The sequence below is a fragment of the Paroedura picta genome, chromosome 1 (assembly GCF_049243985.1).
Source record: "Paroedura picta isolate Pp20150507F chromosome 1, Ppicta_v3.0, whole genome shotgun sequence".
In the NCBI taxonomy this organism is placed as follows: domain Eukaryota; kingdom Metazoa; phylum Chordata; class Lepidosauria; order Squamata; family Gekkonidae; genus Paroedura; species Paroedura picta.
The window spans coordinates 155,295,888-155,321,035 of record NC_135369.1 but is presented as its reverse complement, the minus strand read 5'-3'; the positions used below and the strand labels follow the sequence as shown (position 1 = coordinate 155,321,035).

Genomic DNA, 25,148 nt, shown 5'->3' with positions numbered 1-25,148 from the left:
TCAATACGAACTCATATTATATTGCGGAAGGGAATGCAGAGTTCTGTGCAATTGGATCCTACTGCCATAGTTAAAAGTTCCTGGGTTTGATCTTGAAGGGAAGGTCATGGTTTATTCTGATCATCCTTCCCTCTTTCATCCTGAAATGAAGATTACAAGCCTTGTAGAAGTTGTTGCAAATATATATTTCTATGATAGGACTTGTATTTAGATATGTGGGCTGATGCTTAAGGACCTTTGATGCAATTCTTATTTTATTATTTCTTTACTAGTAATTAAGCCCACTGTAAGAAAAATACAGCGAGCACTAGCCGTTCCCAACCGCCCGGGCAGCGCTGGCCGGACAGATAGGAAGGGCTGGGCCCCACCGAACGCCCACCCCTCGATGGGAAAATCGTCCCCAGGGCCCGGGCAGCCCAATTGGCGGCTCAGCGAGTGGCCGATCGGGCTGTCTGGGTCCTGGGGAGGCTTTTTATTTCCCCCCCTCCCGGCCCCCCACCCCACACCCGAGGCCAGCCGTGTGCCGGCCTGGGAGGCCTCCCCGCCGCCTCCTCTTCGGTCCCCGCCCACCGCCTACCTCTCTTCTAGGCAGCAAGGCAGCAAATGGGGGCGGTTGGCCAAATGCACTTAGTGCCTCCCGATACGTCAGTCCGGCGGCAAGGGACCAATCGCGAGCCGATTGGTCCCTTGCCACCGGACTGACAATCAGAAGGACCAATCGGCAGGCACTTCATGCCTGCCGGTTGAGTCCTTTGATTGTCAGTCCGGGGGAAGGGGCCAATCAGCATCCTTCCTCATCCCGGACAGGGCCCATATTTTATCCACTCTGCAGGAGCGGTTAAAGATTATTTTATCCTGCTCTTCTTCTAACAAATATAGAACTATGTGCATTGCTTTCTCTTCCTCCATTTTATCCTCATGACAGTCCTGCCAGGCCATTAAGTTGAAAGTTATTGATCCAGGATTACCTATCTGAGCTTCATGGCTGGGTGGAGATTTGTGCTTTGCAAACCTCCTAGCCTCCTAGGTAAATGTGATGGAGAAAAGAAGCTAGAACTAATTCTTTCAGGTCTCTTTCAACACTCCAACTACAATACACCCTAGTTCAGAAGAAGGAGAAAAGTTGATTTTTATACCCTGCTTGTCACTACCCAGAGGAGTCTCAAAGTGGCTTACAATTGCTTTTCCTTCTTCTCCCCATAATAGACCACCCTGTGAGGTAGTTGGGAGTGATAGAGTTTTAAGAACTGTGATTGGCCCAAGGTCACCCAGCCAGCTGCATCTGGAAGAGGAGTGGGGACTCAAACCTGGGCTGATTCTGCATTTACTTTGTTTATTCCATTGTCAATCATGCAGAATTTAGATCATTTTGAACCCAGGTCTTCCTCATTGCTTTCCCCCAACTTGAAATAGAAAGTGTTTGGCACTTCATAGGGAAGCTGTGATGGGGGAGGGCAGAGGAAGTCCAGCTGGCATGCTTTCTTTCTCCTCTTTCGACTGCCGTTGGAGAAGCCTAGTGCAGCATGAGGCTGATCGTCTCCTTCCTTAACGAGAGTGGAAAGGGGAGCAGAGCAGAGCCAGCCAGCAGCAGCAGCCTCTCAGAGAATGAGGCAAATCTCTGCTGATTCTGGAGCACAGTCACTTTAAAACAGATTCCAGAGGGAGGAAAGTTTTGCAATCAGGAAGACTTTGAACTGGTGCCCAGCCAATCAGGGACAGACTGCTTCCCTACCTCAGTGGCTGGATCAATTATACTGAGTTATCTCCGCTCTTGGAAAGGTAGGGTCACAGCAGCTCAGTCATTGATGTTGCAGATGGAAAATTTAAAGCGCCCAAAATCAAAATGGAAGTTGAATTCAGTGTAGATGGCAGGGATTTATTTGGACTGGGAGTGGATAAAAAGCCCTGTGTAGACTCCACCCTGGTTCTCCAAATTCCAGGCTGCCGCTCTTAACCACTACAGCAGTAGTGGCTCTCCACTGGTAAGACAAGAAATGTTGTTTACTGTATAATGCAATGTGTCCATCTTCTTAGATTCTCTGCACAGGAGACCACTCAGTATACAACAGGAAAGTGCAACCTTGTTTTATTGAGAGAACGTATTAAACTATAGTGCACAAGATTTCTGGTTTATCTACATGTGTGAGCTTATACAAGTGATTAATTCACAAAGCAAATTCATTGTGCAGAGTTCAAAACCAGTTTTCAAGTAGCTGTCAGGTTGCTTCATCAATGGTCACCAAAAGTTGCTAGAAAAGAGCTGACAATTAATTAAAGGTACTCTGGGTGACCCTATAAAGATTCAAGGTTCTATAAAGCAAGAGGAGCATAAAAATGATCCTTAAATATTTGATTAATGCCATTAGGTTCAGCTCATTTGTTAGGAGGGCACATTTGCATTTTTGACCTTGTACCATAGCAGAAATTCCCCAGATAGTACAGCTCTTTCAACCCCATCTCAGAATACATGGAAGATGGAGTCACCCTGTTAAAAGCCATCCACATTAAGTGAAATTACTGTACCTTTTAAACAAAAGCCATCCCACTGGCAATAATTACTTCAAGTTAGCTACCGTGAAAAGCTTTCCAAATATAATTTTCAAGAGATCCTCTAATAGTACTTTCAACAACATGAAATTTCACATCATATCCAAAGCTCCACAGCAACCTGCCTCTCCACCTCTGTCAAATGTCTCTGCTACAGCTAGTGTATAGCTGTCTAGAATACAGCATGGCATCAGCACAAAATGTTTGGGTCAGCTGTTTTCCCCTCCCGAATGCTGAGGCAGTAATTAAAAATTGGACCTGTAATGATTCACACTGCAGTGTACCGCAATGAAGGATTGGGTGGGGTTTATGAAAGAAGGGGGGCTTTGACAGATGATAATGAAAAGCTCAACAAGGTGCCTGCTGTCTAGAGTTGCTAAAGATGCCAGTGGCTGTTCACAAATGCTTCATACAGAGACTTGGTCCAAAGTGGCTACTTTACCAGCCTGTCCTCCCTATCTCTGTTCCAGCCCACTTAATACACACATTTCTTATTCTCTCGTTTATGGTGATGGCTTTTACAATTGCTGTATCTTGTTTACTTGCTACTTCGGTTTGTGTGCCTGCAAAATCTTTGTATATTTGTTCAACGATTTACATTGATACAGTTGTATCTCTATAGCAACAAGGTATTTTATGTTCAGTCTTTACTGCATGCTTTCAAGTACAGTAAATGATTAATATGGGGTCTAAGAAGTCTGAACTGCACATGTGAAATTGCAGAATGACTTCTTTGCTGCTTCTTTAGCAGAGAATCCCATTGAAAATATTGACCCCCAAAAGCTGGGAGCATCCTTAAAATAATTATCCTCGGAGTAAGCACTTGGATAAACTAGAGTCAACTAAATTAACAGTTGACCTGCAACAAGAAAAGTTCTTTTAGAAGAAGAGGAGTTGGTCCTTATATGACTTATATGTCACTTTTCTCTACTCTTTCCTTTCGTTACCCTGTGAGGTAGGTGAGGCTGAGAGAGCCCTGGGATGAATCTGCACTTACTTTGTTTATTCCATTGTCAATTCTGTTGAATCCAGATCGATTTGAATTCAGGTCTTCCTCTCCCCCCCCATTGAAACAGAAAAGTCTTCTGCACGTGCTTAGGGTAGTTCAGAAGGGGGGGAGGCAAGCACAGCCTCTTTCTTTGTTTTCTTGAAGGGGGGGGAGAGGATTGCAGACAGCAGAGAAAAGAGAAAAAAGATCCCCCCAAAAATCCAAGAGATCTCTATGAGAGAGGCAAATCTCTATGAGAGAGGCTTCTGCGGAGAAATTAGGGGCTTCCCCTTTAAAGCAAACTTGTTACCTCGACAGCTTTGTCTAATCAGAGCGTCTCTACCATGGAGTCAGCCTTGCCAATCAGAGCTCTCTACCACGAAGATCTTGCTTTCTCAATCCGAGTCTGAAAATATTGATGAATTTTTCCACTCCTAAATAATGCAGGATAAAGGTAGGGTCACTCTGGATCAATCCTGATTGTTGCAGAGGGAATATTTAAATCGGACAAAATGGAAATCGCTTTCAGTGGAGATGGCAGGGACTGAATCGACCTGGGATTGGAATAAAAGCTCCATGCAGTTTACACCCTGGTATTGCTGCCTGGTCAGAACAGCTTTATCAGCGCTGTGGCGAGCCCAAGGTCACCCACCTGGTTGCTGGAGAGAGCCAGCTTGGCGTAGTGGTTAGGAGTGTGGACTTCTAATCTGGCAAGCCGGGCTTGATTCCATGCTCCTCCACATGCAGCCAGCTGGGTGACTTAGGGCTTGCCATAGCACTGATAAAGCTGTTCTGACCGAGCAGTAATATTGGAGCTCACCTACCCCACAGGGTGTCTGTTGTGGGGAGAGGAAAGCGAAGGTGAATGTCAGCTGCTTTGAGACACCTTCGGGTAGAGAAAAGCAGCATATAAGAACCAACTCTTCTTATTCTGCATGTGCGGGAGTGCAGAATCAAACCTGGCTCAGAAGTCTGCACTCCTAACCACTCCACCAAGCTTTAGTTTATAAACTAGTTCTCATATCACAGTACATTTAAGTTGAATGCAGGTTAATCCCACCCTAGATCAGATCTCAGCTCAGCTAGTTTCTCCGCCATTCCTCTCACTGCCGGTACACCAGCTAAAGGATCAAGAGGGTCAAGCAGCTTGCCCCACCAGTGATTCAGCCTCAGCATTCACTGATGCTGTCCAGCCTAAGAGAGAGTTCTGACACCCATTTCCTTTGGACCAGCCAGCCATAAGATATGAATGTTCTTCCCTTCCTCTGACTTCTTGTTAATCTTGAAGACCCTGATAAGTGCAATCAAACCCTCAGGCCTTCAGTTACCTGTATATTCAAGGATAGCTAGATAATTTCCCAAAGTTCTGGGAGCTACACCCCTCCCCCTAGGGCTCACATAAATTGCATATGATACTTCATTGATAAGGTTCAATCTTTTGCCAATCATCAGGGGTAGTCAACCTGTGGTCCTCCAGATGTTCATGGACTACAATTCCCATGAGCACCTGCCAGCATTGCATTTGCTGGCAGGGGCTCGTGGGAATTGTAGTCCATGAACATCTGGAGGACCACAGGTTGACTACCCCTGCCTTAGATCATGGATTCCCAACCAATGGACCAAGTACCCCTGGGGGTCTGCAGCCTTCCCCTTCCTGCGTTGATGAACTTAGCTACAAGTTAGGGAGCCAGCCACTTCCATTGTTTCCCCTCTCCCAAGTGTGGGTGAGTTCTCTCGTGGTTTCTGTGCCTGGGAGGGGAGGGGGCATGACTGCCTCCTGTCTCACCCCCCTCAATCCTACTCTAGTCTATCTGAACATGGGTGGTGATGTCACTTCCAGTCACACGGCACTTCTGGGGTGTATGGCAGGGGCATGACCATCTGATATAACTTCTGGGGGTTCCTCAAAGCCTGAAGAATTATTTCAGGGGCTCCTCCATGGTCAAAAGGCTGGAAAATGCTGCCTTAGACCTACATTCCTGCAACTGTCTTAAATTTCTGCAGCTGACACAAGAGCTCGATAGAATCTGAGCATTGTTCTGGCTTACCATTTGCCAAAGATACTAGTTCCTAGAAAAAAAATACTGAACCAGCAATTCAGTTATTTGTACCATGCAAGAAACAAGATATTGTGCTTGAAGCATTGCAGAACCATAACAGAAACCACCCTCAGTGAGCTTAAATTCTGAGACTAAATTACATGTATGGATGAGATGTTATTCCTCTTTTTTTATTTTTTACTGTTTTTTTACTGTTACTGTTAACTTGGTTCATCTTGTGAGCCCAGGCTGGGGTTTTCTGTAGTCATTTCTAACCACTTAGGTTTGTGCCATTTGTAGAAGAAAACCCATTTTGCCATATCTTTGGCCTTGACCGCAATGAATTAAAGCAGAATGACTTTTTTACTTTTTAACCCAACTGTTTTGTAAACCTACAAGGACGGTTTTGCCAATAACAGCTGCACTTAGAACACCTGGATTTAACAGTTCTATTTACATATTTATTAGATTAAGAACACTCCTAGCTTTCATATTAAATAACTGTGAGGTGCCACTGAACTGCACCTGTATGCATTTCCACTCATAGCGGGATAGTTAATTACTGAATTTCTTAAATTCATGCTCCAATTTAACATGGTGTGTAAATGAACAGTAGTGGCGTGAAGGAAGGAGCTTAAGCTTCAGGCAGTGACTTACTGTAACTCTTACTCCGTTCATTTAAAGCTTGTGGCTCTGCAGGTAGAAATCAGCTGCCAGTTCTAGCAGGAATTCCACATCGGTCAGTTTATAGAGTGCACATAAGCAGAGAAATCATAATGCCATATGCTCTCGTCCACAATAAGGTTGCAATGCCAAATAGGGAAACCTGGGAGTAAATTTCTGTTTTTCAAATCCTTCAGAATACTTTGGACATTTACTGGGGTGGAACTGGTCTATATTCCTTCCCCACCACTGAGGAAAGTTTAAAGCCTTCCTCTAACTTAAGAAGCTTTCTTCCAACTTCAGCACCTCTTCCTCCAATGGAAGAGGTTTCTTGGAGGGAGTTTGGATCCCTGCCACTGAGCAGGTAGTATGTTTGTTCTTGTTCTGATTTGGGGAGCTTATTGCCATTAGCTTATCCACACGTTGCATGACACATATGCATTCTGCTAGAAGAACACACACAGGAAGCTGCCTTATATTGAATCAGATCATCAATCCATTAATGTCAATATTGTACTCAGACTGGCACCCACTCTCCACTGTCTCAGATAGTGGTCTTTCACAGTACCTACTAACTGAGACTTTTTAAGTGGTGACATCAGGGATCAAACCTGGGACCTTTGGCATACACAGTGGAGGCTCTTCTACTGAGCCACAGCTGCTCTCCACAAAAAGCTTGTGTGTAGGTGCTTCCCTAAATCTTGAGGTACATGAACAAAATGTGAGGTACATGTTACAGGACATTGCAGTTGACCAGTGCTCCCTGACACATAAGCTTTGTGGATCCATCCCACATACACAATAAGTTTGCTTTAAAAAGCACTTCTGCTTCTCTAACCTTTCCTGACCTGGATTGCCGAGGCCACCCCGGTTGAGTCACATCTTGGAAGCTGAGCAGGGCCAGCCAAGATTTGTACTTGGATGGGAGACCACCACGTAGGGATGCTAAACCGAGTCAGGCCTAAATCAACTGTGACTGGATAACACTTTCCACCACCATCTCTGTAACCCAGATTTCAGGTAGCTAAAATACAAATGTAAGAAAAAAGGATGTCATCATTCTTTCTAGAAACTTCTAGCTTGTTTTCAATACTAGTTATTACGGTTGCTTGATATATGCTAGGAACAGGAAGTTTCCTGATCCTAGCTCCTATTGCCTGCTGCAGCTCTGGCAACCCGCAGGAGAAAAAAAAGAGTAAATAAAATAGGTGTGATGACATGAATCTCCAGGAATTGCCAGAAACTCTCTGCTAGTGATGTAATGGAAGTGGCACAATGCTGTCATACCAATGGCCAAGACCTGGTCATTTTACTAGCTATGGTTAATAAATTTGTCATGGGCAATATGTCAGTTCTAGGAACCAAGCAGAATTATATTCTGTCATTTCATGTATACTTTTAACTAATATGTATATGAACACTAACACTTGTCATTCAGGTATATATTTTACAAGCCCACCAAGAAAGCATAAAAACTGCTATTAGGGTACCATTTTACCTTTATAAAAAAAAGTTTAATTATTCATAGTACTTTATTTTTGGTCGTAATGGTGTTTAATTGATAATCTTTCACAGTGGAGAAAATAGGATATAGTAAGTTCCCAAAATACGTGTCTGTGCTTCCTTTTTCATTTCCTTCTAGTGTTGCTTGAACTTTGGTTACTTGCATTGTTCTGATTGTAGCAAATTAGACCTGTAAACCTTTAGTGGATTAAAAGCAGGTTAAATACCCAGAAGTATAAGGTGGAAATAAATAGGCAGTTCTCATAACAGGGACTGGTGCTATTAAATCTGGTCAGAAATTATCTAGAAGTGGAAGTAAGGAGCAAAGTAATTTTTTTCAGATTACACTGGGTTAGCAACAAAAGTGATCTTGGAACTGGAACATTAGATACAAAATGTTCAAAGGAAAAGGGTCAGGATTATCAAATAGTGGGTTTTACTAATTTACACTGTGCATGTACTTTGCAATAAGGTATGGTGCAAAAAAACAAACCCACACAAACAAAACCACCCACTTTAAAATAACAGCAACCTAAAACAGGTCAACACTAAAGGAGAAGAGACAGATCTGAAGAATTCTGGCTTCTTCTCCAAAAGAAACTCTTCTCTGAAACAAATGAGTCCCCCACCTCCATGATCTAGTGCTTTTCTGTGCCTGGGAACAAGCCCAAATGAATAGAGTGAGGCACACATGTGAAAAGTTTATCTTAACCTCCATAGTGAGAAACCAGGTGATCTGAGTCCTGCCTCTGCATTAATGTTAAAAAACAACTTTAGTATCTGGATACTGAAATCCAGTTGGCTCCAGATTTCTCTTCCCCTCTCCTTTCCTTCTTCTGCCACCTCCTCAGACAGAAATGATAATAATAATAATGATAATAATAATAATAATAATATAATGATAATAATGATGATGATGATAATAATAATAAAACAGGGGAAGGCTGAGGTAACTCCATCACCTTCTCCCAGCCAGAGAATATAATATCTCTGTTTTAAAAAAAATCAAGCACATTCCCTCTTCTTAGTCTTGCTCCCATTAGCCCAGGATCAGTTCACCAAGAGAACATGGTCACTTTGGAAGGTAGACTCTGTGGCATTATACTCTGTTGAAGTCCCTCTCCTCCCTACACCTCACCCTCCTCAGGATGCATCTGCCCCCCGCCCCCCACCAAAATCAGGTATTTCCAAACCAAGAGCTGGCAACTCTAAGTTATCTAGATGCTGTCCTTCTTTACTCAATGTGTAACTATGGTGGGACTTACTGGCATGGAAGTGTGCATGAGAATTGCGGCTTTAAATTCCCTCCCATGCATCTTCTGAATCCCTCAATGCCCAAATCCATCCTGCATCCATCTCACTAGCATAAAATGCTCCCCACCCCACCCCACCCCCCACAACCCACTGAAATTATCCCAACTTAGATCAAGGAGTTGCCACCTTCTTACTGATTCTGACTTGTGTGCCCCTCACAAGAGCTTGAACTGCTAGAATGAACCAGTTATAAGGGTTTGTTCTTGTTTTTTTTTCAAAAGTTCCATTGGTTATTTATATAGATCAAGCTTTCATTACAGGCAGAAGAGCAAACCAAGCCTCTTTTTTGATCAGTTGGCAAACTTATATGTACTGCTTACAGCTTTTTAGACATAGATCTGTTTCCTTGGTCCTGATCCTCCTTCTGAGTAACTACCTGGAATCTTTTTTGCCTCTCCAGCATCATAGTGCGAGATTTCACAGTCCCCTCTATCATCTTCTTCTCTGGGGCATGAAATAACTGGGAAATCCTGTTCATTTACCAGGTGACAGCAAATTGTGTGCTTTTTGCAAGGCACAACATGGGACGCTGGCCAGCCATAGAGGCCTGTTGCAGGCAGGGGAAGCTGAGCCAACCCCAGGATGGGGTATTTCTTTCCTTCTGTTTGAGAGCAGCAGAAGGAAAGAGGAGGGCAAGAAAGAGCTGGAGCCAGATGGATTTCAGAGTGCGTGTGTGAGAGAGAGAGACAGGCAGAGCAGAGCATTCCAGGGAAGCTAAACTGGATTGTGCTGGCTATCAGAGTGCCCCTGTGCAGGGCCTTCAAGCTGACTTTGTGTCCTGGGAATTTTGCCCCCCCCCCCGGTCCCTCTTTGTCAGTGGCCTTGTGCAGGAGCAACAGAGAAGCAGACAGGACAGTTAGTACTAACTCCCTAAAGCAGTGATCCCCAACCCCCGGTCCAGGAGACTGGGACCGGTCCATGGATCAGTCGGTACCGGGCCGCGGCTCTGTCTAAGAAGTTAGGTGCTTCAGCCCACTAACGTTGACCCAACTTTGCAGAAGTGCAGGTCACAAAGCTCCCCTTCTCCATTCCTGCTCTGACTAGGACTCCCTCATCCCATGTCCAAGAGCGCCTTATTCCCAGGGCAGCCCACACAACTCCGCAGCAACGAGGTTCCTGCCTGCTGCCTTCAGCGACCATAGAGAAAAGAAACAGAGGCTAGCTTGCTCTCCCATCCTTCTTGTCCGTTTGCCCAATCAGAGGAGCCATAACAGCCGCCAGCTAAGCCTGCCCCTCCGGCGCCATCCAATGATAGGTCCTCTAGTAGACTACCCCCCCCTCCCTGGACCTCAGTAAAATTGTCAAGCATTGACCCGTCCCTGGTGATAAAAAGGTTGGGGACCACTACCCTAAAGCAGTGGTCCCCAACCTTTCTGAGGTTGGGGACCGGCAGGGCATTGGGGCGCAGCCCGCGCGGGCCATGCCCACGCATCGGCCGCGGCCGCGCCCCCGCATTGGGCCGCGCCCGCAAGCCGCGCCCGCGCATTGGGCCGCACCCGCGAGCCGCGCCCGCGCATCGGGCCGCGCCCGCATGGGCGCAGCCCGGCCCCGATTCCTTCTCCCCGCCCTCCCGCAGTAAGAAGCTTCCCGGGCCGCAAGCTTGCAGCCTGGGAAGTTTTTTACTGCGGGGGGGGTGGGGAGAGGGAGCCGCGGCCCGGCACCATGGCCATCGCGGCCCGGCACCGGGCCGCGGCCCGCAGGTTGGGGACCACTGCCCTAAAGGATAAAGGACACATTGGGAGAAAGGGCCTGCTCTGATGTATGAACTGGAAGTAGCCAGGACAGGGAAAAGTAGGTGAGAGAAAACAGCTGGCTGGTGCCAGCAGAAAGCCAGGAAGAATAATAATGGCTTTCTCAAGGTTGCTCTGTGAGTTTCCATGGAAGAGTGAAGACTTGCACCTGGGTTTCTCACCTGGTTGTCTGATATATGGAATTTAAACATGTGAAAGAGTCATTAGCATTCCCCTCTTTTTGCAGTTATATGATGTTACAGGGTACCCCTTCCCCATATGGAAATCAAAAACTCTCATGCCTTTTTCTTATACTTTGGAGACTTGTGTTCCCTCTTCACTTTCCAGATTTATTTTTTGTGCACTTGGCACTAAAATATTTGCTTTGCCAAAAATTGCATAGAAAATCCTCATTTGGCACTGGTTTCTGCTTCTAGGCATGGCAAGCAAATGAAAGGTATTAAAATGTGAAAGCAATCATTGGGGTATTTAGTCAGCGTCAGCATTGGCAAGCTGCACAAAACGATAAGTTGGAACAGTAGAAGTCCTTGTATTGGTTTTCTGGCACCAAGAATGCAATGATATTTGGAACTATTAAAATATAAATTAAAAGTTCAATTTTGACCGTCTACTTAAAGACCAGAAACACCTATGATAGTGATGTCTCAAGCAAACCACAATCTGGGACTTTTTTTTCTTTTCATTTGGTCAAAAGCCAGTTGGAAGTTTTCCCCTGTTCTCACTAGCCGACTGCATCAGCCTTCATTAGTGTACACAATTAGTAAAGTTTTTAAATATTTACATGCTGCTTTTCCATTTCAAAATCTCTGAAGGGGCTGAATAAAATCATTAAATTGTGATGTTTTTGAAAAATATACAATAACACGTTACTTTACCTTTAGGTAACTTACAGTTCTTTTGGTTAGTGTGCATCTTGGTTTCAATCTGCTTATTTCTCTCATAAATCTAACAATATCCCCCATCACTGCAGGTGAAAAGTCCAATCTAGAATTGGTTGTGCCCATTACAGAACTTTGTTAGATCAAAGCCTCTAACTGCCCCCTCATCCCAGTCCCTGCCCCCCCCCCAGACCAAGAGCAATAGATCAATTCACAATCATGGGAAAGCAGTCTCAATAGACACCAGCTTTCTGTAAATCTGAGTTTTGTTTATCCACTTAAAATATATTTAAAAGAAGACTACCTTGAAACCTTCTTCACCTTAAAGCTTATCTTTTTAAAGTAACTTTTCTTCATGTCTGAAAATTAGAATTTGCAAGGATTTCAAAAAAGTATTACAAAAACTGCCTTTTGTAGATCTATTGGTTGAAGCAGTTTCATGCACCTTTTCATTTTAGTGATTTGCTTCACTCACTTATGCTGCCCAGTTAGTTATTTGGGGTGAGTTGAAATCCAATTTCAAGAACAGTAGTGTGTCACAACCGTAGGGCGCAGTTCCAAGAACCCCTCAAGATAAACACAGGAGTCCCAAGTATTGGGAAAGGCAGCATCAAATGGAAGAATCAGCAACAGAGAAACATTATTGAAGACAAGATAGAAAAGAAGATCAGGCTAGTTATGTCTTTGGACCCCGCATACCCCCTTAACCAAAGTTTGGGCACAAAGTTACTTTCCCACGTTGCTTGTGCTTGATCTATCAGAGTGTGAAACTAGGGAACAGTTTAGATTCAAATGGGTAGCCGTGTTGGTCTGAAGTGGCACAATAAAATCAGAGTCCAGTAGCATCCTCAGACTAACTCAGTCTGAGGAAGAGTACTTGCACTCAAAAGCTCACGCCTTGAATAAATCTTTGTTGGTCTTAAAGGTGCTACTGGACTCTGATTTTATTACGAGACAGTTTGTCTTAGGGACAGGTGTGAAGAGGCCAGCTGAATTGTTGCACAATCTTGCCGGGTACATGAGATAAAGCATTTACACAATAGAGAGGTTCAAAAGTGCAGAGCTAGGGAAAGCAGGATGCGGAACAAAGGGAAGGGGATCTCCAAAGAGTGAAACTCCACACCAGGAGAAACAATCAAGTTGACATGAGCCACATGAGCCACAATGTTAAAATTGGAATTCTTTTCTGGATTTTACTATGTACTCTATTTGCTGATACAAATTTGGAGTGAAACTATATCACAGAAAGGAAAGAAAGGGTCAAATCTGGTTTCACTTGAAGAAAAGCTCAAATACAAACCCAAGACCAGCTATAGAGACCCAGCATAATAGATCTCTGCTGAGTCAGCCAGGACCACACGGAGCTCATCTTCTCAGCAGTGCCTCCATTGCCAAATTGTATAGAACCTCAAAAGGTTAAGAGGGGGTTCAAATTCACATTCACTTTTCCAGGTTAAGTGAGGCCAATTAAAGTGACTTTCCATTGGCCTCTGAAATCCTGGAACCAGCACTATATACATAGTGTTGTCCCCCCCCCCAACACATTCATTCATATTCATTCACAATGATCAGATGAAATGCACTCCAATCTTTTTGAACAAGGCAACGGGGAAAGATTAAAGGAAGGCTATGAGGTATAGGTTTGGAAACTGGTGAGATGGAGGGCATAAGAAAGGCAGATGGACTATTGTTTTAAGAACAGGGAAGAGGAAGAGTTAAATCAAGGAAGCAACTAGCTCATATGATTCAGAGGGAGTTTGTGTCCTCTGGGTCCATCTTGTATCAAAACTAGATTTAGCATACAAAAAAGCAAAACACAAACAAACAAAACAAAACTGACTGCCCAGAAGCCTTTAGATTCTGGCATACATCCAAGTCTGCTTCATGACCCAGGATGCTTTCGCAGCACAGATCCCCTTATCCTAATGTTATTCTCTGTCATGATAAAAAAAAGAAAAATAATACTGCAATGTTCAAGTCTAAATTGTCCATGGAATTTTATTGTAGTTGCAATGGACTGCATTTTAAAGATAAGCCCCAAAGTGCTGGGATATCAGGAATCCAGTAAGCGAAGGGTTAATTCTTCACTGAGGCAGAGAGCTTGAGTGACAGGCTGCTCCAGACACTCTGACTGGCTAACAACAGCTGTGAAAGAAGTGATATGAGAGCTGTACACTGAGAGAGTAGCCTCTCGTGGCGCAGAGTGGTAAGCGGCAGAAATGCTGTCTGAATCTGTCTGCCCATGAGGCTGGGAGTTCAGTCCCAGCAGCCGGCTCAAGGTTGACTCAGCCTTCCATCCTTCCGAGGTCAGTAAAATGAGTACCCAGCTTGCTGGAAGGTAAACGGTAATGACTGGGGAAGGCACTGGCAAGGCCACCCTGTAACTGGCAAGGCCACCCTAAGAAAAAGCTTCTATAGCTCCTTAAAGCCTCTATTTAAAAGCTGCAAACTGTGCAACAACTGATTGTTGTATCAGCTTCAACTCCTCATTCCATCTAACCTTTCCCTTTATGGTAAATAAAAACTTATTTTGTTCGACTTTAACATTATCTCGTGCCATACTGAAAGGGTTCTAATAAAGAGGGCTCCTACACCAGCCCTTGTGGTTCCAGGGCTGAGCTAAAAGCCAAATTATCTATCATGATAGGGTGGGACAGCCAGCTTTATTATTTTACAACAAAGAAACCATGCTACTTGGGCAGCTCCATTTGTGAGAGAACAGAATTCTACTTTTGGAGAGAAAATTTACCTCAATGTGGGAAAGTGTGTAGAGGGCTTGTAAGATTTGGTATCAGTGCCGTGATAAACCCACAACTAGTTTGTCCCATCATAAATACAAACAAAAATATCCTGAGAGTATCTGTTTTACAGGTAAGGCACGGGCACAGAAAAATCTCCTCTCACCACAAATTTCTTTCAGAAATCTCTTCCCTCAGCATACAGCTCTCACATCATTCCTCTCACAGCTGCTGCTGGCCAGTCAGAACTTTTGGAGCAGTTCTTCACTTCCTGGATTCTTAATAAAGTCAAGATCCCAGTAGCACCTTGACAGTGGGATGACACTGTCATGATGCTCAGTTCATAGCCTGAGGAAGAGTGCTTGCTCTCGAAAGCTCACGCCTTGAATAAATCTTTGTTGGTCTTAAAGGTGCTACTGGACTCTGATTTTATTGTGCTACTTCAGACCAGCACCGCTACTCATTTGAATCTTTCCTGGTTTCTTGATATTCTAGCACTTTGAGGCTTGTTTTTAAAATGTTGTATATCACAGTAATATTTAATTATATTACTAGAATTTTATTTCATTGAAATGAGTTATGTTCTGCATAAATGGTTTGTGAAGTTATATAACAAAACAATAATATCTAGATCTCGTAGAACATCGTTGCGATAATAACATCTAGAACATCACTGGGATCCCCTCCAAAAGGATATCCACCCCCCCGGAAACCAACATCTGATAGTTAGATCTGGAATAAAAACTAGAATTACCTCAATGGCACTGAAGAATGCGCCATCCGTTGATTTTTATTGTTTTCAAGTTTTAATGCTGTTAATGTGGAATGTCATCGTATTGCTTTTCTATGAATTAACTGTTGTTTTATTGAAACGTTCTAATCTGTCCCAAGCCAGCTATGCTGAGAGGGACGGTGAATAAATCACATTAAATAGATAAATAAATTATGATGTTCAATTAACCGCAACCCCCACCCCCAAAAAAACACCTTTACTGTAGTCAAACTTGATGTCATTATCGCAGGAATTCATTGGCTTCAACAAAATGCCTGATTTATTTTCTGTTTTGTGAAATTAATTACCTTACTACTTTTATCAGACATTGAATGATTTGAATTGTTTTACTTCAAATGTGTATTAGGCTTTAATTCCAACTATTCAGAAGTTATGTGCCCTGAAAAACAGCAGAACTGATTAATGTGTTTTTGGCTTCAGATTGTTAGAAATATAACAGGTATGAGATCTGCAAGGACTTGCTGGGAGCATATCATGTTCTCTCACCACTCTTGCCTTTTTCCCTTCCCTGAAAGCCCCCATAACCTCTTCCTTTTTCCTGCTTCTTATTCTCCATATCATCTGAACCTTTGACCACTACACTGCACTGGCTTTCATGGGGTGGCTGCTGTTGAACGGTAGGAAGCAGCCAGTCCTGACTGAGGCATACACACTGCATAGTGTCAGGTCACTCAGTGGCTGCTGCCAAGGCCTAGCAGCAACCTCAAAGGTCCAAATTGCTCTGGAAAGGACCCTGTCATTTCCTGACAAAAAACAAGGCTTGGTCTGGCAATACTGTTGTAATAGACTAGCAGCCCACCAATGACCACTATCGAGAGTGCTCATTTCTTAAAGCTACAGACACTGCTGCTGTTATTTGGGGGTATTAATCCCCATTTTTTAGATTACAGATTTTTCTGCAAACCTGGTACTTTTTCAGTTTTGTGCAAAGATCTGTCTTGTCTGTCCATGGCACCAGTGTCTGGATTGAAGTATCCACAGATTTAGACACATTGAGAACCAGATATATCGAGTTTAGTAGTCATTGAGATAGTAATAATCTCAGATTTTCAATGTTCACTTCTGCAGATTTATCTTTTGTGTTGAACTAGGTGGAAACAGCAACCGATTCAGATACTGAGAGCAGAGGTCTACGGGAATATCATTCTGTTGGAGTGCAAGTTGAAGATGAAAAACGGTATGTCAAGCAGAGCTAAAAAGTGTGTGTGTTTCTGTGTGCAAGAGAGAGGGAAAATGTTGTGTGTACATGTATATATACACAATGAGAAATGTATTTGAGTGCCTTACCATGTGTTTAATGTGTACAAGTACTTTAATCTTACAACAGAACTTTGGATAAGACCTATGCACCTCTTCCCTTATTTTAGACCAGGTGGCACAGTTGCCGCACATGCACGTTTTTGCCACCAGGGGGGCGCAAACACGCATGCGCGGCAACTGCGCGCATGCATGTTAGCGTTGCCGGCATGCCAGCGGCCGCGCCTGCCTCTTCCCTTCTTTCTCACTGTGGGGGGAGAGGCAGGCGCAGCTGCCGATGGCCCGGTACTGTGGTACCCGGGCCACGGACTGGGGGTTGATGACCCCCGTTTTAGACGTTTGGATTTACAATTCATTTATTTTCCTTTATTCGGTTTACTGATAATGTGAGCCTCAGCAGGGTTTGAAATTATTTCCAGTGAACTTGCACATGTTTTGTTTTCTGAAGTGGGAACAAATCAATATTTGCTTCCAAATGTGTTTTAAATGATTTTCATTCATATCTTTATTTTGAATGGTAGTAACAGTGTATCCAATGCAGACTGTATTTCATTCACCTTCTTTATTCAAATAAACATAGTCATTCTGGATCAATGTTGCTGAAGAATAAGGGGGGAATCATAATTAGAACTGTACTTACTGTGTTGGGACAATGTATGAATTTGCTTTCTTTCTGTTCCAGACATGGACGGTTTAAGCGCTCAAATAGTGTAACAGCAGCTGTTCAGGCTGACCTAGAACTTGAAGGCTTCCCAGGACATATCACAATGGAGGATAAAGGACTTCAGTTTGGTGGCTCTTTCCAGCGACATTCAGAACCTAGCACCCCTACTCAATATGGTGCAGTAAGAACTGTACGGACACAGGGGTTGTTTAGTTACAGAGAAGATTATAGGACCCAAGTAGACACATCCAATCTTCCACCACCTGAACCTTGGTTAGAACCAGCCATTGAAACAGTTGAAACAGGACGGATGTCTCCTTGTCGGAGAGATGGGTCTTGGTTCATGAAGTTGCTGCATACTGAGACAAAGAGAATGGAAGGATGGTGTAAGGAGATGGAGAGAGAAGCGGAAGAAAATGATCTTTCTGAAGAAAGTAAGAGCCCATATATGTATCTAATACTTTCCATTTTTACTTTTATTTTAAGATATTTATGTGATTCCTGATAGTGCTCCATTGGTTTCTATGAGAAATGTTACTGGTAAAAGATCCATCCAGACTTGGTCCTGAGAACTAATAGTACAATCATAATTAGAGTCTTCCTATTCCAATTTCAGACTTGTAACTAAGAGTGCCATCCAAAAACACTTTACTAGAAGCAAACGCCCTTGAAAAGAGTTGAGTAGATCCTGAGTAGACCTGCTTATGATTGTTCTCTAAGTTGGAGTAGGAGTATCTAATTAGGGAAGGTAGTTGTTTGATGATATACTTACATCTTTATAGTAATGTGTGTTTGGTGCATCTAATCAATATTGCTTTTATCTGCTATTAGATACCTGAGACTTTTGAAAATGTAACATTGATTTTTTATAATGGCAAAAAATTGCAGGTGTATCATGTCTTCTAATTAGACTCTCTGTTATGTGTAAAATTCATGAATGTTTAATGTTTGGGCTAAAGTGATATTTCAAAATGGGATATATCTTCCATCACAGAAATATAGTCCCAGAGGGACTGATTTCCAAATATAAACAATTCTATGAATGCAATACTAAATATCCCCCCCCCCAAAAAAAACATAGTGCCACTACTTGGTCTCTTAAGAAGAAGAAATTAAATATGACCACAGACTCTTGAAAGATATTTCCCCTTTTATTAAAAGTTATCTTTTCATCAACATAGAAGAAAATTGACTTTAAAAAATGATAGTTGGCACTACCAAAATATCAAAAATACAGTGGAAAGAGATATTGATCTCAAATTCATTGTAACTTCCTATGATTTTAAAGTCACACTAGAGAGTAATCATTTCTGAATTAAAATATAATAAAGTTTGGAACCTATTATGTTGGGAAAATATTAACTAGGAATCTAAAAGATTGACCAGCAACAGAATATATATTAAATATTAAAATGCAAATATTTATTTCAATGCATGTGCACATATAAAACTTGAAAACATCAACAAATCACACACTATTGCACCAGTCCAAAGCATTTTGACACATGGATAAATGACGAGAAACCAGAAAACCAAACGCATTTCAACCCCTCTTGGGGTCTTCTTCAGTGGTCTAATATTTAAATACACTCATGTGATGTAATAATGGGGACTATAAGGTAGTAAACAATATGAATGAAGAAGCTCCCACACTAATAAAATGCATCCAAATATATCTCTTGGAAACCCCCTCCCCCCATTAGAATATTTACTCTTCCAACTTCCACCCTTAGACCGTTTATGCATTGGGAACTTCACTGCCCCAGCTTCTGTGCAGGTGCACAAATCAGGGACGGATGAGGTTCACCAGGCCAAATGCTCCCCTGTGTGGATGCAGGAAGAGGTGGGGGCAACCTGCCACGACTAAAACTCCAGCCTGCAGCCCAGCATGAAACTTCCACTGCGTAAAGAGTCACATTGAAGCCCTCTCTCAGCCTGAGTGTATTTTGTTTTTATTCTGTCTTGTTTATATTTATTTATATTTCAATTTTTAGGCCACCTGTCCTCTCACGGTGTATGGGCATTAGTAGTTTCTCCTGGTGTTGGTGGAAAAAAGTCTGGCATGCTCTGCACCTCCACACTTTTATTTACTATCTATTTTCATCTTGTCTGGCTATCTTTTATTCACTTCTATTCCATTAACAGCAAACTCCCCTCCCCAAATAAAAAAGGAGGGAGAGAAATGTCAATCCAGAACTGACAAGGTAGTCAAGGGGGGGGGGGGCTTATCACAAATTATCACTGCCAATTACCAAAAAGCTAAAATAATAATAAATATAAAGAATTGAATATTTGGTTACATGTATAGGTACTTCTCCTAATTTAAAAAATAAACTTTTCCGTAAAATCTCACATGTTCACACAGCATTAGTGTCATGAATTGGAACATTCCCCTCCACTCCTTTCCTTTAAATTCTAAAGAGGCAGCGGGTCACAAAGGGATTCACTTACTTTTCCTGTGGAAGCAAGAAAGGCAGATCTCACTGGTAAACACAAGCAATAGTTGGCTATGAAACAGCCTCTGGGTGGACCATTCATGAGGCAATTTTCTGGCCAATAAAGTTTAATTTCATTCTTGTTTAAAACAGTAGATCAGTTTGTTTTGAACTTTGATCTTCTAAGTATTTGTTAACTCTTGACTTGTTGCCCTCACTTCATTTTTTTCAGATGTTTTTATCTGCCTATTTTATTTTAATTGAATTGAATGTGTCTACCAAGCCTACAATTATAGTACAAGCTACCAATACAGAAACAACAATCCAACAATGAGTTCCATTTCTGCTTTAATATAGGAAATTGTTTATCTAAATTATAAATCTGCTGAATCTTAAATCTGTGTAGAAGTAAGATTGCCACAATGTATGTCTTTCTTTAAGTTTGATAAATCTTGTGGATAAAATTCTCTATATTTTCAGCACACACATAGTTTATGGACTTTTATACTCTTGCAGGCTGATATCATAGCCTGAAATAACATAGATTCTTATGGTAGCTTAAGATAAGACAAACAGATTTAGTGTGCATTGAGCAATAATAAATCTGTTCATATTTTAAGAATCTATTGTATACACAGAAACAAACAAACACCACTTACTCTTCTGGAATTCGTCTCAGCCTGCAATATATCTTGATCTGTTGACATAATATTTATTTATTTAGACATTTATGTCAATACTTCATTTACATTGAAAACTGCAAGACGCCTTATATGTATACAGAAATTTTTGAAAAGTTATCCTGGTACAAGGTAACAGTTCATACTTCCAACACTGAAATACTCGTTTGGGGTAAATGTTATGGAAATGTCTGTATATGCCTGCCTTTCTTTGTACATTGATTTAACTCCAGTATGCTGTTCTCTAAGAAAAAAACAATACATCTGCTGCGCCCCATTATACTTTATTGTGCAATCTTTGTGCTAGTAGAAGTGCAAGATGAATTCTGTGAGAAAATTGTCATCCATGTAAAGCTTCAGTTTCTGTTATAGTCAAAGGAATCACTGAAATCAAAATTTAAACAGACTTTTGTGAATGTAAGAATGAAATGCAAGCCTTAATTCTTTCTCCTCTCACTTCTGCCTGCTTCTGAATTTTAAAGCAAATTAATTTCATCATTGTGCTATTTAAATCATTTTAAGTCAGGCATTCTTTATATAGCTTCTTGCCTTTCCCTTGTAGCATACGTGCTTGCCATTTGGCCAGAACCACAATATGTTTCTTCTCTCATACAAAAGTGAACAAGAACCAACTGATCTATTCCATTCAGAATTTGTAGTGGCCCAGTTAAAATTCCATATATCTCGAATGTTTTTGCTGCTTGTCTGAAATTGCATGAATAAAACATTTGCTGATCTCCTTGAAGATCACAATGAATGGTTAGTGGGCTGCATTAGGTTTTGTTTGTCCTAAATGATGTGACTGTTGTCACCAGTTAATAAATTCCAATAACTAAAATTCTGTTTACCATAAACTTTGTGTGTATGAATTTATGTTGTGCCATCAAGTCACTTCTGATTTATGGTGACCTTATGAAAGAATGATGTCCAAAATGTCCCCGCATGAACAGTGTTGTTCAGGTCCTGCAAACTGAAAGCTGTGACTTCCTTTACTGAGTCAATCCATGTCATGTTGGGTTTTTTCCTGCTGCCTTCAACTTTGCCTAGCATTATTGTCTTTTCTACTATTGTCTTCTATCTTAGTTTGGTCACACTATGGACAGACAAGACTCTTTTCTTTCCATAATGTGACCAAAGTACAATATCTCCAGTTTAGTCATTTTAGCTTCTAGGGAGAAGTCAGGCTTGATTTGATCTCAAATCCACAGATTTGTCTTTTTGGCAATCGGAGGTATCTGTAACACTCTCCTCCAACATGACATTTCAACCAAATCACATATCTTCCTGTCAGCTTCCTTCACTGTCCAACTTTTACACCCATATATAATAATGAGGAATACTATGGCATGAATTAACTTTATTTTGGTTGCCAGCAACGTATCCTTAGATTTCGGAATCTGTTTTAGCTGTTTCAAAGCTGCCCTTCCTAGTCTGAATCTTCTTCTGATTTCTTGGTTGCAGTCTCCCTTTGGTTGATGATGGAGCCAAGGAACAGAAAAATTGAACAATTCCATTTTCTTACCCATCAACCTTAAAGCTGTGTGATTCCCCAATAGTCATTACTTCTTTCTTCTTAATGCTCAGCTGTAATCCTGTTTTTACAGCTTTCTGCTTCATCAGGAGTAGTTTTAAGTCTTCACTATTTTCTAATAGCAGCCTGTATATCTCAAATTGTTACTGTTTCTTCTACCTATTTTCACCCCACCTAAATCTAATCCAGTTTTCCTTATGACGTATTTTGCATGTAGATTGAACGCACAGGGTCATAAAATAAATCCTTGTCTGACACCTTTGCCATTTGGAATCCATTCTGTTTCCTCCATATTTTATCCGAACAGTAGCCTCTTGTCTGGAATACAGGTTGCACATTAAAACAATCAGAAGCATGCCCTTTCATTTAAAACAAACTATAACTTTTCACAATTCACACAGTCAAAAGCTTTGCAGTATTTATTTATTTTTGTACTGCCACTCTTCCAGTGGACTCGTGGTGGTTTACACAAGATAAAAGCAGTAAAAAATACAATAAAACACCATAATACACCTCTTATGAAAAGCAGACAAAATAGATGGCAACCTCTTACTCAGCCTTCTCTAATACCCATCCTATGAACCACAAGCTGATTTTCTGGAATTCTCTTATATGTTCTAGCAACCAATGTAAATTTTTCAATATGATCTCTAGTGCCTCTTCCTATTCTGAATGCAACTTGAACACCTGGCACTTCACAATCCATATTTGGTAACAGTATTTGTTGTAAGATTTTAATAATCACTTTACTTGTATGAGAAATTAATTTGATGGTCCAATAGTTGCTGCAGTCTTTGATGTCACCTTTTTTGGGAACTGGAATGTAAATTGAGAGTTTTCAGTCTGTGGGCCATTGTTATGTTTTCCATATTTGTTGGCATATTCTTATTAATATTTGTATGGTCTCCATTTTTGTGGCTTGGAATAGTTCTATTGATATCCCATCGGCTTCTTCTGGTTGCTCTCAGTGCAGCTTTCACATCACTTTCTAAAACTGTAGGTTCTTCTGTTCCTTCTTGGAAGGAATCTTATCTTTTAATCCTTTCTGTATAGTGCTTCAATATATTGTTCACATCTTTTCTTTATTTTGTCATGTTAAGTTAATGCATTTCCATGTTAATTAAATTTCCCCTTAATGGCTTGGATCTTTTGGAATAGATCTCGATTTCTTTCCTTTTTTGTTCTGTTTCTTTACACTGTTTCTTCTAAGAATTCTTTGTTTCTACATGTGAGTCACTGGAACACTGTGTTTAGACTTTTGATTCTGCTTCTGACATGTTTTACTTTTGCTTCTCATCTCTCTTTAGCAATTTTAAGAGTTTCATCAGGCATCCATCAAGTCTTTTTATTTGTTTCCCTTTTGTGGGGGAGGACTTACACATTTGTACCTTCTCCCTTCATAATATGTCTGGTTTCCAAATCGTACAAGTCATAGTTCTAGTTCCCATTCACTTGAACTTAGCAATGCAAATAGGTGCTTTACATGCTCTTTAAACTTTTAGGACTGTTGCTTAGATTGTATTTTGGCACTCTCTGATCTGGAGAACTAGATTTGATTCCCTACTCTTCCACATGAAACCAGCTGGGTGAACTTTAGTCAGTCACAGTTCTCTCAGAACTCTCTCAGCCTGACCTACCTCCCAGGGGATTTGTTGTGGGAAGAGGAAGGTGAGGTAAGTGTAAGCTACTTTGAGACTCCCTTGGGTAGTGAAAAGTGGGGTGTAAAACCCAACTCTTTTTCTACTACTATTATGTATGCTTTGGTGTTTTTCTTCAGCTTCAATATTAATAGCTCATAACAGTTGACTCTTGTGTTTTAGCAGAGATGATAGGGCTTCTCCATCTTCTGCTTCTAATTATGTGATTTATTTGATTTCTATATCGGCAGTCCAGTGAGGTCCCTGTATAAAATCATCCACTTGGTTACCTGAAACAATGGCTGTCTTCACAGAATTCTATGAGTCATTCCTGTGCTTCATTTTGTGCTCCTAGCTCAAATGTTCTGACTGCTTTGTTCCCTACTTTGGCATTCCAGCCAGTCACCTATGATAATCAGCGTGTCTTGGTTAGGTGTGTGATCTGTTTCTTCCTGGACACTTGCGTAAAAGCTTACGAGTTCTTCCTCATCAGTATATGTAGTTGGGTCATAAACTTGGATAGTTGTATTGATAGGCTTTCCATGAAATCTGGTTAATATTATTTGGTCAGCATTATATCCCCTGACTGCCTGTGCTACCTCTACCTTACTATTAGATCAACTCTTGTTTCTTTTGTGTTTGTCATTTCCCTGAGGAAAGCATTTAATTTGCACATTTGTGAGAACAGAAAAAGACATTAAAGGCACAGTTCTAGGCTATCAGTTACAAGGAAAACTCAGTGTCAGGATTCAGTGTCCATTAGAGCTCATTTTTAAGCTCCAGGCTTTTTGAGGTTGGAATCTAAAAGAGCTACTATTGTGATCCCAAACCAACCATGGCAATCAATTGAGGTATTTTGACAAAACAAGGGGGAGTGTAGCCAGTGGTTTCTGGCTATTCACCTAGTGATTGGCCTTTGCCTACAAAGCTGCTGACTGTGTACACTGTCCAGAGTAGGCCAGATTGTAGCTTTTCCTAATTCACTAGACATGGTATGGGAATCTCCGACAAGTATCCTTAGAGTACTTGCAAATAGATTGTACCCATTTTATCATGGAATTTTATAGAAAGAGAAGTGCATCTTTCAATTTACTGAAGCCACTCATCTTTCAGCCCCCTATAATGCTTGGTTTTCTAAACCTCTGATCTTTGGAACACCTGTAGGGTGCATCCACCTAAAGCAGGGACACACCACCATAGGCTAAGGGCAGTGATAGAATTACAAACTGTTAATTTAACTATGCAACTTTAAGTCCTTAAGAACACTATCTTAAGATACTATCTTCTTCACGTTGTTAAGTTATTTAGTCCAGCAGTCCCCAACCCCCTGTCTGGAGACCGGTACCAGTCCGTAGATCAATCAGTACCTTGTCCTCCTCCCTGGCTGCTGCCTCGGGGGCTGCCCTGCCCCTCTGCTGCCAGCTCACCTTTGGTGCTCTCCAGTGGCCACCATGTCTGGGGCTTCCCCTCGGCGTGGCACTGCGCAGCTGCTGCTGGCAGCGTCCCCCAGCGGACAGCAGGAAGTCAGGGGCGCTGGAGGGAAAGCAAGCAGAGCAGGGGCTCAGACGGCAGTGGTGACATCCCTCCGGGCCTCAGTAAAATTGTCAAACGTTGACCGGTCCCCGGTGATAAAAAGGTTGGGGACCACCGCTTTAAGAAGATTTCTCTTTCTTCAATTTCAGCACCTAACTCCCTCCCCCCCCCTTAGTTTCTCAATGCTTGTTTAGTCT

At 41.9% G+C, this 25,148-nt stretch overlaps 1 protein-coding gene and 1 long non-coding RNA gene across 16 annotated transcripts in view; one reads left to right on the top strand and one right to left on the bottom strand.

Annotated features, from left to right (window-relative positions):
• Positions 1–25,148, top strand: part of DLGAP2 (DLG associated protein 2) — a 578,727-nt gene that overhangs the window by 527,995 nt on the left and 25,584 nt on the right. For all 15 annotated transcript variants that reach the window (XM_077309418.1, XM_077309398.1, XM_077309427.1 and 12 more), the window contains 2 exons: positions 16,306–16,391; positions 17,154–17,569. In XM_077309418.1, coding sequence (XP_077165533.1) covers positions 16,306–16,391; positions 17,154–17,569 — 502 coding nt within the window. The remainder of the gene's footprint in view (positions 1–16,305; positions 16,392–17,153; positions 17,570–25,148) is intronic.
• LOC143823327 (uncharacterized) lies at positions 18–19,537 on the bottom strand. Its single transcript, XR_013226459.1, has 3 exons — positions 19,489–19,537; positions 17,112–17,494; positions 18–140 (listed from the first exon to the last, which is right to left on the bottom strand). It is a non-coding gene; the product is annotated as an uncharacterized LOC143823327 (long non-coding RNA).